This window comes from Lutra lutra, chromosome 4, assembly GCF_902655055.1.
Source record: "Lutra lutra chromosome 4, mLutLut1.2, whole genome shotgun sequence".
Lineage (NCBI taxonomy): Eukaryota > Metazoa > Chordata > Mammalia > Carnivora > Mustelidae > Lutra > Lutra lutra.
In genome coordinates, this window is record NC_062281.1 from 172,306,772 (window position 1) to 172,322,538 (window position 15,767).

The 15,767-nt window shown below is 47.4% G+C and overlaps 1 protein-coding gene across 1 annotated transcript in view; it reads left to right on the forward strand.

Annotated features, from left to right (window-relative positions):
- The window catches only part of CSMD2 (CUB and Sushi multiple domains 2), a 619,562-nt gene that overhangs the window by 458,086 nt on the left and 145,709 nt on the right, over positions 1 to 15,767 (forward strand). Inside the window, exons 26-27 of the mRNA XM_047727770.1 lie at positions 8,437 to 8,639; positions 13,485 to 13,676. Coding sequence (XP_047583726.1) covers positions 8,437 to 8,639; positions 13,485 to 13,676 — 395 coding nt within the window. The remainder of the gene's footprint in view (positions 1 to 8,436; positions 8,640 to 13,484; positions 13,677 to 15,767) is intronic.

A 15,767-nucleotide genomic window follows, 5' to 3' on the forward strand; every position in this document is an offset into this window, starting at 1 on the left:
CTTCTCTGTATCCCAGTCTCCCTCTCCTTTCTCTGATGAAGACATCAGCCTTTGGGTTTAGGGCCCACCCTAACCCAGGATGACCTCATCTGAACTTGATTACATCTGCAACGATGCATTGATTTCCCATTAATCGTCCCATTGATGATTCCATTTAAGGTGACACTGAAGGGGTTGAACTCAGCCCGCTGCAGGTGGCAGGTACGGGAGTGTATGGGAGGGTAGGAATGTTCCGGGCAGAGAGAAGTCCCTGAAGCAAGAAGACAAGAAGGAAACAGGTGGAACAGAGAGGATTGGAGGATGGCAGCTGGGGCTCCTGAAGGACTTGGTGAAGGAAAGAACAGTGTGGTTCAGAACGATCACTGTACCCCGCACAGAGAAGGTGAATCGAAAGGGTGGGAGGGAGTCTGGATTCAGGAAGGCTAGTCCCATGTTTTATAAGCCTCTGTGTGTGCTGTTCCCTCTCTTGTGATCTTCCTCTCTCCATCTGCTCCTGCTTTTCTTTTCTGTCTTCAAAATTACTGCAAAGACACCTCCTCCTTGGAGTTTTCCTTGCTTCGCTCAGGTAGAAGACAATGTGAAAGGAATGCCTTTGATACTAGAGAGACATGCACTGAATGCTGGCCCTGAGCCTTACTGGCTGTTTGATACCCACTCCCCACTCCCCACCCCGCAGTGGTCTGTGTTAAACCCCGGGGACTTCAGTCCCCCCATGAGCAAGGTGGCAAAAGTAACCTGCAAATCGAAGCATTTTTACAGGGATCCCACACATATTACTGTGTGTTTTTCACTCAGCAGCAGCAGCCTCCAGGGCAGAGACAGAGTGTGATACCCAACACGCTGCAGCCCTCTTCCCTGGCCTGTGTCATATCTGTGGCCCAAAGAAGCAGACACCCTTGGGAGGAAGGCTTCTCTGTGAAGCCTTTTACCTCTTCCCCTCCCTTCAGTGCCTCCCCACCTGGGGTCAGTGGGGAGCAGGGTCCTCAAAACTGCTCCCAGTTTTTCAAAAGCCAAAGAAGACTTATGCTCACCTGCAGAAGAGCTACTCAGGCAAGCCTGCTGTCTGCCAGGCCTGGAATGAGCCCCATCAATCAGAACCTCTGATTAGCATTTTACAGACTTTGATTTCTCAAAGATGAAAACAAGTCTTCAGTAAGAGTCTTAATCAGGGTGGTCGGTTTGACAAAGGAAGTCTTCCCTGGCTCTTGTCAAGGTTTTCTAATACAAGGGGTCACCACACCCTTCCCTGCAGCCAGCGCCCCCCACCCCAGCTACCTGCCGTGCACCCACTCCAGCCCCTGCCGCTACTCCCATCTGGGCAAGCAGGAGTGACCGTAAAATGGAAATTGGATCCTGCCAGGCCTCAGCAAGAAGACCCCTCAATGAAACCCAAACTCCCCCTCCCCCCCACCCTGTCCCCACCCCTCGGGTCCCCCACCCGACTTGGCCTCTGCCTGCCCATCTCAGTCCCGCAACAGCCTTTCTGTTTGGGGGCCTTTGCACCTGCTGCTCGCCACCACAGGAAGCTTCCTCCCACCTCTTGCTCTGTTCAGGTCTGGTATCTGGGAGCCTCTCCCATTGCCTCCCTGTCCCCTCCTTCCAAAGGGCCTCCCCCCAAGGGCGCTCTCTGGAAAGCGGGTCCTCTGTCTCAGCATGCTCCTTCCTTCCATGCAAGTGCCACCATAGCTGATCGTCTTTACAGGGATTTGTGTGTGAGGGAATATTGCCCATGTCCAGAAACAACTAGAAAAGGACGCCCTGTCCTCATCACCATTATCTCCCCACACCCAGAGCAGGGAGGTGTTGAAACAAATGAATGCAGTAAGAGGTCTGGCCCTTCAGCCTCCCTTCTTCTGGCTGCTGAGCTGCATTGTTTTTGCCTGCAGAGGACCTTGGGCTCCCTCCTCTGCCTCTCCCCCTGCCATTCTCTAGACCTGTTCAAAGCCAAGCCTTTGACTTTTGTCTGATTATCAGATCAGCCGAGCCAAATGCAATGAACTGGCATTTTTAATTCATGGTCTCAAAGATCAGCTCTTTCACCTTGTTATGATTCTCATGTAAGCTATTGATTACTGATAGGGCCTCCCCGCACACACCTGCCTCCCGGCCACAGCCTCTTCCTTCTGGAGGCACAGGCGGCATTCTCAGGGGAAAGAGTGGGAGCGCCAAGTTTGGACCCAGACTATAATTATATAATGTAATTCTGGCTCACTCTCAAACCAGCCGTTGACCTTGGGCAAGTTATTCAACCTCTCTGAACCTCTGTATTCTCATTTTTAAAGACGGAAAGGATGCCACTTACAAAATAAAGATGCTCACGGGGGCTAAGTGAGACCACGCGGAAGTGCTTTGTACTTGGTGGTTGTCATATAAACATGTTTCATCCTTGTTCCATCTCCATATTCTCTCTTCACAGCTTCCTATCAGACAGTTCCTCCTGGAATTTCATTCATTCATTCATGGATTCATTCACTCACTCCTTCAGTTATTTACCCTCTGGGACCTCAGTGGGTCTCTTAACTAAAAGGGGACAAAACCCAGATTCCTCTAGCTAATTCTGGGTCCTCATGATCTTCCCACTCTCAGCCCAGCTCTATTGTCTGTGACCTCCTGACGCCACTTGGACTCCAGTGTGGGAATCACCTTTCTTCCTGGCCCCTTCACCTTGCTCCACCTCTGGGTCTTGTCTCATGTTATTTTTCTTTATGATTTTTTTTTAATCCATCTGACATAGAGAGAGAAAGAGAGATAGTGACAGAGAGCATGAGCAGGGGTAGAGAGAACGAGAAGCTCACCAGGGAGCCCAATGCAGGGTTCGATCCCAAGACCCTGGGATCACAGACCCAAGCCAAAGGCAGACCCTTAACCAATTGAGCCACCCAGGCGCCCCTTGTCTCATGTTATTAATGCAAAGAAAATCCACTCCCTTTCATACCATACAAACTTCAAGTCTCATCTCCTCCCTCCCTCCCTGACAAGTCCTCTCTTTTCTGAGAACGCATCCAGCCACACCGCACAGCTTACCTCCTGGTCTGCTCTTGTGGTTAAGGCCAATTTTGCATCCATTGAGTATCACGGAGAAAGCAGAAAAGGAAGGGTGCAGCTTGGCACGGCAGTGGGTATGCCTGTTGGCTCTGCTTCCTGGGAAGCTCCCACTTCCTCTTTCCAATCAAGTGTGGGGCCCCAGACTGCCAGTCTGTTTCCTGCTGAATGCATGGAAGGGAAGCCCATCTGTCTTTACTCTGCCAGAACCCCCCAGAGGGGATGCCTGCCAGGGGAACTAGCACCCACACAGCTTCTGGTGTGGCGGACCTGCACCTCTATCTATAAAAGGGTTTGCTTGGGAAATCCAAGAGATTCACTTGAATCCTAGTAAAACTACCTGGTAACTAAAAAGAAAAAACATGCACACACACCCAACAACAAATACACAAATAAAAATTAGATCTCATTCATAATAGAATAAAAAATTTAATAAGAAGTATGCAAAAAGAAAAACATAACAAAGATGAAAACCATGAAATGTTACCAAGACACATGAACAAAGCTCTAAATAGGTTAAGATACCTATAGTGTTCCTGGCTGGGGAAAAATAACATAAAGCTATCGGTTTGCCCAAATGAATCAATGCATGTGTGAAATTCCAATCACAGTATCAGTGAGGTTTTTTTTGGAACCTGATAACTATAAAGTTCATCTCAAAGGATAAATTTGGGAAAATAGCTAAGAAATTTGGGGGAGAAAAAATGAAGGGGGATTTGCCCTGGAAGAATATGAAATATGAAAACAGAACTAAAGGGGCGCCTGGGTGGCTCAGTGGGTTAAAGCCTCTGCCTTCGGCTCAGGTCATGATCCCAGGGTCCTGGGATCGAGCCCCGCATCGGGCTCTCTGCTCTGCAGGGAGCCTGCTTCCTCCTCTCTCTCTCTCTCTCTGCCTGCCTCTCTGCCTACTTGTGATCTCTCTCTGTCAAATAAATAAATAAAATCTTTAAAAAAAAAAAAAAAGAAAACAGAACTAAGTTGTGGAGGTGTGTTTGTGGTACAACAAGTAGCATCTGTAGAGACCAAGGAGGGAGTCTTGGAGATAAGGAGGGTGTCTAGAATCAGAGTCATGACCAAAATGATGTTTCATATCCATGAGGGGAGCCTGGATTATACAGTGACAACTGTCTTCATTCCCCAGACATTCGTGGGCACCATCCAAAGTGTCAGGCACGTCATAGGCTCTGAGGCCACCAGAGTGAATAGCCCCCGGCCCCCATTCATGAAAATTATCTTCTAGTTGGGGAGACAGGTAGTAAACAAATGAGTAAGTATAGACTGCAATAAATGCCCGGGAGGAAGTAAACAGAGCATTTTGATAGTCAAAACATGGACGAGGCTATTTTACACCAGTGGTAGGAGAGTTGAGTGTCCATCTGGAAACATAATGAACCTATAAACCTCAAAAAATAGAACTAACAAGATCTGGGGAAATACTCAAGTTTGGCTTTTTAATCTTTTGGGAAGAAGAGGGTTTGCCCAAGCATAACACGACACTCAGTATCTTTTTTTTTTTTTAAGTTATCTCTTTTTTTAAAAAAAATATTTTTTATTTATTTGAAGAAGAGAGCACAAGCAGGGAGAGCAGCAAGCGGAGGGAGAAGCCAGCTCCCCGCTGAGCAGGGAGTCCAATGTGGGGCTTGATCTCAGGACCCTGGGATCATGACCTGAGCTGAAGGCAGATGCTTAACCAACTGAGCCACCCAGGCGCCCTGCCATCAGTATTGTTAAGGGAAAAGATTAGCATATTTGTTACATAAAATGACTTAAGTCCAGACACACCTGGGTGGCTCAGTCGGTTAAGCATCTACCTCTTGATTTTGGCTCAGGTCATGATCTCAGGGTCCTGGGATCCAGCCCATGTCAGGCTCTGCACTCACCAAGGAAAAGGATTTTTCCTTCCTTGAGGACTTTTCTTCTTCTCCCTCTGCCCCTCCTCCCACTTACTCTCTCTATATATAATAAATAAATCTTAAAAAAATAAATAAGTCCTACACCAAAATAGGCACCAAAAACAAAATTTATTTATTTATTTATTTATTTATTTATTTATTTATTTATTTATTTTATTTGACAGATCACAAGTAGGCAGAGAGGCAGACAGAGAGAGACAGGAGGAGGCAGGCTCCCTGCTGAGCAGAGAGCCCGACGCGGGACTCCATCCCAGGACCCTGAGATCATGACCTGAGCCGAAGGCAGAGGCTTTAACCACTGAGCCACCCAGGCATCCCCAAAAACAAAATTTAAAGGGCAAAAAGACATCAGCTGCTAGGAGAAAATATTAGCAATATTTAAGAGAGAAATAAAAATATATAAAAATAATGAATAAAAAGTATAATTAATTGTAAATAGAATTTTAAAAGACAAATAACTCTGTTAAGATGTCTAAAGGTTATGAAGATATGTAAGTGGGCAATAAATATATGCAAGGATACGCTTATAACAAAATATAACAAAGATACACATTTAATATGCACATAACTTAAATTATCCAAAACACCAGTGAGATTCCATTTTGGTTTAGCAGATGGGCAAATATTTTAAATATCTGATGTTGATGAGGTGAAGTTTAGAGAGAGGAGTCACACTGATACTGTTTAGTGGGAATGTAAACTGATGCAATCACTTAAGAGAATAATTTAACAGCACTTATAAAAGATTTTTAAGTGTATACTCATGCCCCCCCCCAAATTCCTCCAACAGTCGACTGAGATGTTAACAGAAATGGGCAAAGCTATGGGAATGTTCCTTGCAGTCTTATGTGAGATAGTGAAATACAACAGTGTCCATTTTTTGTAGGAAAAAAAATGAAATATATGTATTACGTCCCTAACAGTCTTAAGTAAAAAAAAGTAACTTAAAATTCTGTAAAATATGGTCCCATTTGGGGAGTGCACACTGTGTGCACACTGAAAGAAAGTCTGGAATGATATGCAGCAAGACTAATATCAAGTGAAAAGCTTTGGAGAACAGATTGGTTTGTGTAAGAGACTTTTTAAAAAATTCAGTACATCTATATATTGTTTGTCTTTTTCTGCCTTGAGCATGTCTTATTTTTATAATTTAAAAATATACTTTTTAGGGATTTTATTTTATTTATTTGAGAGGGGAGGGGCAGAAGGAGAGGGAGAGGGGAAGCAGACTCCCCGCTGAGCACACCAAGCCAGCCACTGCGGGGCTCAACCCCAGGACCCAGAGAGCACAACCTCAGCTAAAACCGAGAGTTAGATGCTCAACCGATTGAGCCACTCAGGTGCCCCTAAAAAGATATTTTTAAAAGGAGATAGTGATAAATGAATTGGCTTCTGGAATAGAGAAAGGCATCAGTGGAAAAACTGGTGAGATTCAAATGAGGCATGGAGCTGAGTTCATAGTAATGCATCCAAGTTGGTTCATCAGTTGTGACAAATGCACCTGGAAACATAAGACATTAACAGTGAGAGAAATGGTGAGGGGTCTATGGGAATTCTCCATATTAACTTTGCAACTTTTCTGTAAGTCTAAAATTGTTCCAAAATAAAAATTTGATTAGGAGAGAAAGGCTGGTAGTCAAATAGCTTTGACAGCCAGAACCTCTTTGTGCTGGGAGAATTCAGGGTTCCTACTCAGCTACTTTGCCCTGAGAGCTCTGTCTGTGGCCTGCAGGCAGCCCGCCCCCTCATGTGGAAACCCTGCCTGGCCTCCTCAGATCCCCAAGGATTATCTAAGCCAAGCCTGTGTGTAGCCAGTGTCCAAAGTTCTGTTCTTGAAAACCAAGATGTAGGCTCACCACCCCCCTCCACAACTGGATCAGCCTCTCAAACCCCACAACACACCCCTTACCTTTATCCCCACGCCCCTTTTTCTAAGGCCGAGTTTCTTAGAGCAGATTTAGGTTCAGAGTAAAATTGAGACAAAGATGCAAAACTTTCCCATTTGCCCCCTGCCCCGTCACATGCACAGCTTCCCCAAGAACCACACCCCCCACCAGGGTGGGACATTTGTTACAAGTGGTGAGCCTACACTGACACATCGCTATTGCTCAAAGTCCATAATTTCCATCAGGGTTCACTCTGATGGTGTACATTCTATAGATTTACTTTGGCCAGAAATGGCCAAACTGTCTTCCAAAGTGGCCTTACCATATTGCATTCCCACCAGTAGTGTGTGAGAGTTCCTGTTTCCCTCCCCATCAGCACTTGGTGGTGTCTATGTTCTGGATTTTGGCCATTCTCATAGGCATGTAGCGGTATCTCATTGCTGCTTTCATTTGCATTTCCCCGATGACAGGATGTGGGGTGTCTTTTCATGTGATTATTCCCCATTTGTCTATCTTTGGTGAGGCGTCTGGCAAGGTCTTTGGTCCACTTTTTAAGCAGACTTACTTGTTTTCTTATTGTTGAGTTTTAAGAATTCTTTGTGTATTTGGGGTAACAGTCCGTTATCAAATTATGTCTTTTGAAAATATTTCCTCCCAGTCTATGGCTTGTCTGCTCATTTTCTTGACATTGTCTTTTGCAGAACTGAAATTTTTAATCTCAATAAAGCCCAGCTGATCAGTTGGGTTTTTTCACAGATCATGCCTTTGGCATATCTAGATGTCTTTCCCACACCCAAGGTCATGTAGGGTTTCTCCCACGTCTTCTAGGAGTTTATAGTTTTATGTTTACATTTAAGTCTGTGACCCAGTTGGAGTTAACTTTTATGAAGGGCCTCAGTCTACAGCTAGATTCATTTTTTACATGTGTGTGTCCAGCGGCTTCAGTGCCATTTGTTGGAAAGACCGTCTTTGCTACCTCGTCAAAGATCAATTGACTGTATTTCTGTGAGTCTGTCTCTGCGTCCTCTATTCTGTTCCATGGATCTCTTTGTTCTTTCGCCAATACCCACCACCTTGATTACTGCAGCTTTGTCATTACGTCTTGACATCGGGTACAATCAGTCTCCAGTCTTGTCCTCTTTCTGTATCATGTAGCTGTTCTGGGGCTTTCTCCCCTCCATATGAACTTTAGAATCAGTTTGTCAATAGCCACAAAATGGCTTTCTGGGATTTTGCCTGGGTGTATGCCTTCTTGGCGTCTCCATCACAATCTAGAATGATAGTGGACTCAGGAGGAAGTCTGGGGACCGTGGTGGACAGTGAAGAGATGGGTGGGGTTCAACAGTGGCAACATAAAACCCAGAATGATCAACAAGGTGCACAAAACCTACACCCCCCTCCCACCCCTGTCCCGGCTGTTAGGGACCCCCAGTGGGAGGGGCAGGCCGGCTGGAAGCCATGAGAGAGGGTGCCACTGGACACTGCTCTCTTCCTTCTAGCAAATCTTTCTTGGGTTTCCAACCTCCTCTGACCTGAAGCCCCTGGGAAGAAGGCGCTGAGCCCAGGATGACCACATTCCTCTTCTCTCTGTTCAGGCTCCACTTCCTGGTGTTTGACACAGAGGAGGTCCACGATGTGCTGCGCATCTGGGATGGGCCTGTGGAGAGTGGGGTCCTGCTGAAGGAGCTCAGCGGCGCGGCCCTGCCCAAGGACCTGCACAGCACCTTCAACTCGGTCGTTCTGCAGTTCAGCACCGACTTCTTCACCAGCAAGCAGGGATTTGCCATTCATTTCTCAGGTCTATGCTCATTTCATGCCCATCCCTGTCCATCTGTCCTGCGGCATGACAGCAGCCCCCACCCCTCCTTGCCCTCCCTTCCTCCAGCCCTCCGTTCTTGTAGAGAGAGCCACTGAGCAGGGGCTGTGTGCCTGGCACCTGGTTAGCACTTGTGTTCAAATATCTGTGCTGGGCTGCAGGGAAAGACAAGCAGCTTCAGAGACACTAACATGCAGATTGATGAGTACCGGGGTGGGGTGGGGAATATAAACTCACCTTGGAGCACCAGGAAGAAAAGATATTCCAGAAAACACGGAGCCCACGCTCAGACCTGCAGGAGGAGCAGCAGTAACAGAGGGAAAGACTATGTTTCAAGCAGAGAGCAGTTGATGATTCCATGGGGTGGGAAGGGCCACGTAGTAGGACTTGGGGGGAGGGGGGAGTCTGTGGATCCCTGTTAGAGAAAAAAGAAAGAAAGGGGTGCCCTAGGTGTGAAGAGCATGTGCACAAGTGCAGAGGCAGGATGAAAGGTTCCAGAACGTGCAGTGTGAAACACGGGGAGCGTAGAAGAAGGCACGCAGACCCCTGTGGACGGTGGTATGGGGCTCCCTACCAGCTTACGGAACAGCCACTCTGACATGCCGCACACTCTGGTTCTTAGTCTAGTGTGGGTCCCAGGAAGGGCCGGGAGCCAAATAGAAATGATCTAAATTCAATTAATTATGCACTCTAGTAGCCAATTATGGAGGAGCATGACATAGAGCTACCAAAAATGGGCAATGCTCACACATCCGAGTCCCGGTATTAGATAATTCATGTGTTGGTCCTGCCTCCCCCTGTGATGCATCATCTCATCTCCTCTAAAGTGCCTCTTCCATCACTCATCTCCCTGCACAAGTGACTCTGCCTTGGTTTATGCTTATGTTTATTATACAGCAGCTGTCTTCATTACCATGTCCTTACTCCAGAGTGTGTGGGGGCGTTGTCATGGTGATTACGAAGCAAGCCCATGTGGTACCCATGCCACGGCTTTGCCTCCACATTCTCCCCTTGGTGGTTTATTAGCTAAGAGTGGTTGAGTATATTTCCGGTACCAGGTGGGCTGGAATGGGGCTATAGACCCTGCCTCTAGCTCTTGTGCACATCTGTTTTCTCCGTGGAGATGAGCATTCAACAGTCTGTAGGGCAGATGAGAGCCTCCAGGATTATGTTCCTTTATACCCATTAACTTGCCCGATTAACACTCATGCAAGCTTCTAGCCTGGTGAGGAAGAGCTCCTTGCAGGGTTCACTGGGAGTCTTCTTACATGGAATCCTGGTACCCGTTTGCCCATGGAGAGTCTCTGGGGACCACAGGGTAACAGTGAGCCCATCTAAGATTAGGTCCCACCATGAGGCAACAAGGGAGTCATTTTTAGATAAGCATTTCCCTCATCTGCTCCCTGGAGTTCGACGGACTCTTGGCTGATGTTGCTGGAGAAAGAACGTTGCACGGTCTTAGGTCAAGGCAAATCTAAAGAGGCTATCTGTAACTTGGCACCTCTGAGAACTTTTGGTATGCTAATGTAGCGGGTGAATTCAGAAGGTGTCTATCTAGTAGGTCACAGTTCCCAAATATATTTGACCATGGAGGACTTTTTCCTAGACCATCTCAAGAGACTAGCATTTTATGGAACAGACTTCGGAGACTGCTGGGATAAGCCATAAAGGATCTGTAAGCAGTGAGGAGAGTGGAATGCTAAAGAGACAGCTCAGTCCACTCTCTGGGGAAAGGAGTGTTATGAATAATTAAACCAGACATGTATTTTTTCTGACTGTGCCCAAGCTAATGGTTATGGCTTTAAAAAAAAAGAAAAAAAAAAGAAAAACCCTCTTAATTGCTCTGACAAATTCCCCTGTGGGTTTGCGCTATCTGACCTCCTGTGCACTGTCAGCGTGGCCACGTGGGACAGCACCCCTGGGCACTGTCACGAGCCACACCTTCGCCCAATAGCTCCGGGTGCTTCCTCACGCATTGTCCAGCCCATAGAAGGACTATTCATCCTTCGAGGTGCATGTCAGATGCCACTTCCTCCCCATTCAGAATAAATTGCCATGGCCTGTGGCACAGCGAGCACTTTACTTCGGTTTCTTCGGTGCGTTGTCAATCCCAGACACCCTGCCTTGTGCTGGAGGTAGCCAACCCTTGCCACGTCCTGCCGCTCAGACTCCTCCACGGCCCACGCATGCAGCGGCGGTTTAACTCACTGCTTACTGGGAAAGCAGGCATGTGGACACCTGTGCACATGAGCGCATGGTTTTCTCTAATGTGTGGATGCCCAGAGGCAAGCTGCCCTGACCACCGCTTAGGTCCGTGGAGAGGGGCGTGGGCAAAGCTACCTAACCTGGACTCCAGAAAGGCCACGACGACCTGGCCCAGGGTCCGGGTGTAACCAAGGTTCAGGAAAGGTCACCTTCCCTGTTTGCTGTCCTCAGTTAGCAAATACCAGGACTCCTCTAGGGAAGGCCGCGTGGCTCGCCCCAGGTTAACTTTATAGTGTGTGTTTGACGGGGGATTGTACAGAAATGCCAGAGACGATTAGTGCAGGCTTGGCTTTATTGAGTAAACATGACTGTGTAACATCTAACATCCTGTCTGAACCACGCGGATCCAGCCTTTTCCCGGGGCTTTGCCAAGCAGCTCAAATTCTGGAGCATTAAAGAGGGAAAGTGGGAACAAAGAGGGTTAGGGGGACACTGAAGGAGAGGGACACCGCCTGCTGAGCCGGCACGACCCTAAGCACTCTGCTAGTAATTTTCACAGAAGCCTTCGAGTATGGTGGCCATTATTTAATCCGTGCTGCAGACGTGGCTCTGAGGTCCAGGGAGGTTTCTCATACAAGGTCATCTAGTTAATAAGCAGCAGAGACTGGATCAGAACCCCCATGTCTGATTCCCAGACCCAGGCTCTTCATCATTGCACTCTGTCACCTCCTACATAAATAATCTTTCTGAGTATGGTCAGAACAGGGAGCTATTTTTCTTTCAGAGAATCATTTACATGTGTACAGTGCACTGTAAAGCTAGAGATGAAAGCTAAGTCTGTTTTTAATTGGGAAGGAAGAAGATTGATTCTTCTTTGACGTTGTAAATAAATTCAGTAAGTGTCAGATGGTGATGATTTGTTCATTTATTTATTCATTCAACAAATATTTACTGAGCACGGCTGTGTGCTGGGTAATGTTCTAGGCCCCGGGGATACAGTTGGAAGCAAAACAGCCGAGGTCTCTGTTCCCGCAGAGATGCACAAGTGATATTACAATAAAGAGACAAATGAATTAGCAAGAGTATTACAGACTGTGCAATGAAAAGAACAAAAGAGGAGAATGTGACCAAATTAATAGCAGGGGGGTCAAGGGATGAGCCCAGAAGAAGGTGGTTAGAGAAGCCTGTCTGAGGAGGTGATTCAAGAGCTAAAAACTGAATGACAATATGGAGCTGACTTAGGAAGGTCTGCGGCACCATCGCTTCAGGTGGAAGGACCAGCAGGTGCAAAGGCCCTGGGGAGTGGGAGAAGCAGGGAGGGACCTGAGCTTTCTGTGTTGGAAGATTTTACAGATGTAGCTGGGTATAGCATAGCATATATAAACAGATGAGCATGGCTGTATTCTAATAAAACTTATTTACACAAGCAGGCATAGAAACAGATCTGACTGTGAGCCCTAGTTTCTCGTATATTGTTACTGGGTATGAGGTATCAGATGCTATAACTCCAGACTCGTTCACACAATCCTAGATCTTACAGTTGGTGATATTAGTGTGTACAGTTGCCCTGGGCTCAGGCTTCTCGAGTTTTTCCACTGACGTCCTCCTCAGAGCAGAAGAGAGTGAATGTCTATCCATTTGTTGATCTGAAAGCTGTAGGAGGCTACAGTCTCTTTGAGGCTTCATGTTTTTGCTGAAGAACTCATATGACTTTTACATTCTACTCCACAATAAATTCATTTAGTTTTGTGCATGCTATTTTTCCCCAAGATTTGGGGGTGGGGGAATCTCTCCCTCCAAGCCCATGAATATTACAGATCCTGTGGCCTCCAGGGGCTCCTGTCCCTGGAGCCTGCCGCCCAGAATCTGGAGGATGACCTTGGTTGCAGCTGTCCCGATTCTTTCTCTGGACTTTCTCTTCTATCATTTCCTTTTCTCATGATGCATCTGCTCATTCATTCTTTTATTCATTTACTCCTTCCCTCCATTATTTGACATTCACTTTTAAAGCACATGGTCTGTCCGACACTAAGTTAGGTATCAGACAGCAAACGTCTCCCACATTCCTGAGGTTTTTTAACGTTGACTACATCTCAGCTATGAATGTTTACTTTAAACTCTACTTTGTCCCTTTCTACACACCTCAGACTTTCCTCCGGTTCCGGGCCAATGTGGTGTTGGGCGTTTGCCTTCACCTGACTGCAGTTCTCCCTATGCCTGTTAACATCCACTGCTCGGCCTGCAGGGAGACCAGCTCCCAACCCACTGGCAGACCCTGCTTGTCTGCTTATCTCTGCAATAAGGCGGGTATTGATCCCAGCTCACTTCTATAATCACAGCTGTGCAATCACACCTAACTCATGGTACCTTGTGACAGGTGAATGCCCAGCGGTGGTGAAGGTTCTCGTAATGGTTCTGATGGTGGTCCCCAGTGGTGACAGAGATGAGGGTGAAAACAGAAATGAAACGGTGGCCCTGTTGCCAGTGACACCAGTGGGAGGTGACAGAGATTATGGCTGTGGCCCTGGCAGTGGGCACGGTGATGACAACGAGGGTGATGGGCTGAGAGCCTCATTGGCTGGCAGACTTCTAGGCAACCCCACTTGTTCTTCTTTCTCCCAGTGTCTACAGCCACGTCCTGCAACGACCCTGGGGTCCCACAGAACGGGAGCCGGAGTGGTGACAGTTGGGAAGCCGGAGACTCCACGGTGTTCCAGTGTGACCCTGGCTATGCGCTGCAGGGGAGCGCGGAGATCAGCTGCGTGAAGATCGAGAACAGATTCTTCTGGCAGCCCAGTCCGCCCACATGCATTGGTACAAAGCAGCCACAGGCTGAATCCTGCCCTCTGGTCCCACCACTTGTGTGTGCCAGACCCCATGGCCTAAGTGGCAGCTGCATCTAGAGGCTGGCCAGTAGCATCGGAAAACCCAAAGTTTACGCTGCTTTGTGTGAATATGTGCACACAAATGCCCCCTCACATTCACACACTCACAGTTACTGTCTACACATGACAAATTCTTCACTCTCCAAAGTGGTCCCCAAAACTTCTAAGCCAGGCATGTCTGCCTCTTTTCTCCCTGGATCAGGCTATTTAGGTGGGAAGGAGGACGATGGATCAGCTCGGGAGGGAGGTCAGCAGGTTCCAAAATGCCCTTTCTAATATCCAAAGCACTAGAAAGGCATCCACAGGCTCAGGTGCAAAGGGAAGAACCTTGCCCTTTCTTTTATCAAGCAAATTATTGGTTACCTGGGTGTTCAATCTCTCGATCTGTCCTTACTCTTAAAAATCTCCCCATTTGAGCCATGCAGAAATGGAAGCTCTGCGACTTGCCCACGGTCAGAGAGCTTGTAAGGGTTCGGGGGGTAATAATACTGTTCCCCAGCTCCTTGAGCCTGGGAGGAGGCAGGAACTTGAAGAAAGAAAGAAACAGAAACATTCCAGGTGCTCATTGCTGCATGGCCCTTTTTCTCAGGCAAAGTCCTGAATGCATTTATGTCCCGAGTCAACGATGGGTGTTAGAAGCAGTGGTCCCCAGGTCCCCTTACTGTGTGCTAGCCCCACACTGGACATTTTCTTACCCAACCTCATTTAACTTTCCCTACAGCTCTCTGAAATGAGCACCATTCCCTCACTTTATAGTTCAGGAACTGAAACTTAGATAAACTTGGATATCTTGCCCAAATCACAGAGCTGGGACTTGACAGAGCCAAGATTCACACCCACATCAGTCTGAAAGGAGAGCCTTTCAATTTCCTACTTCCCACACTAGCTCCTGTGCTGGGGATGGGTTCCAGGGACTTCCCAAGACACAGCCCAGCAGCCTTCACCCTGGTGATGCCCTGCATGTCTTTCCACTCAGGCTCAGTGGGAGGCTCTGTCCAGACATCCGAGGACTGGCCTTTGCGGGCCAAGCTCTGAGGCCTGGTGCTGAAGGTGAGACACTAAATCCTGTCTCTCAGAGGTGATTAGGAGTCACCCGGGTTATGCAGTAGGAGCATGGTGAATGAATACATAGCAGACAGGAGGTTGACTCCTGGCTTCCAAAAACAGGTCAGATCTCAGTTACATGGAATAGTATGTGCAAAAGATTGTGGGGTACTCAAGTAGACAGATCTGGGTTCAGATCCTGGCTCTGCCATTAACTAGTTCAGTGGCCTCGGAAGAACCGCTCCATCTCTCTGAGCCTCAGTTTCCTATTCTATAAAGTGAGACTAAATATACTTTCATGGCATCATGGAGTAAGGACACAAACTAACCCAAATCTCAAGAAATACTGATTTCCCTCCTTCCTTTTCTCATTCCTTCCTTCCTCCTCCCTCCCTCCCTCCCACCCATTATTCCCTTCTTTGTTTTCGTCTCTTGAGTTTTTGGACTTACCTCCCTTCCCTGAGCATGAATCCCAACGGGGCAGTGGAATTCTGGTGAGTCCCAGGAGGGAGTTAGATGAACTCTGAGGCCCCGTCCAAATTTAGCATTCTCTGGGGCTGTGATTCCTTAGCTTCTCTTACAGAAAAGCAGGTCCTGAGACAAGACTGTCCCAGGTAGAGAAGGGAGGGGGGGCTGCACGGTGTTAAGCTGTTAAGAGCAATAAATGTGCAGCGAGCAGGGCAAAGAGGTTAATTCAGCTTTCATTACCCATTCTTCTGTACTCAGCTTGGGGAAACGTTCCTCGGGCAACAAAATGAATGTCTTTGTCTCTTCTCTCAAACAGTCTGGAAATCCCAGTGACAAGCCCCTAATTTCCAGCTCCCTTGGCAGTCTGCCATGACTGGTCTGGCTGGCCTTGATATCCCTTCATTATAGGGAGGAAGCAAAGGGAGAAAACAAGTATTTATTGAGCACCATCCCCATGATAGGCACCGGGCTAGAAGTTTTAGCTGCATTCTTGCAAATGGAATCGTCA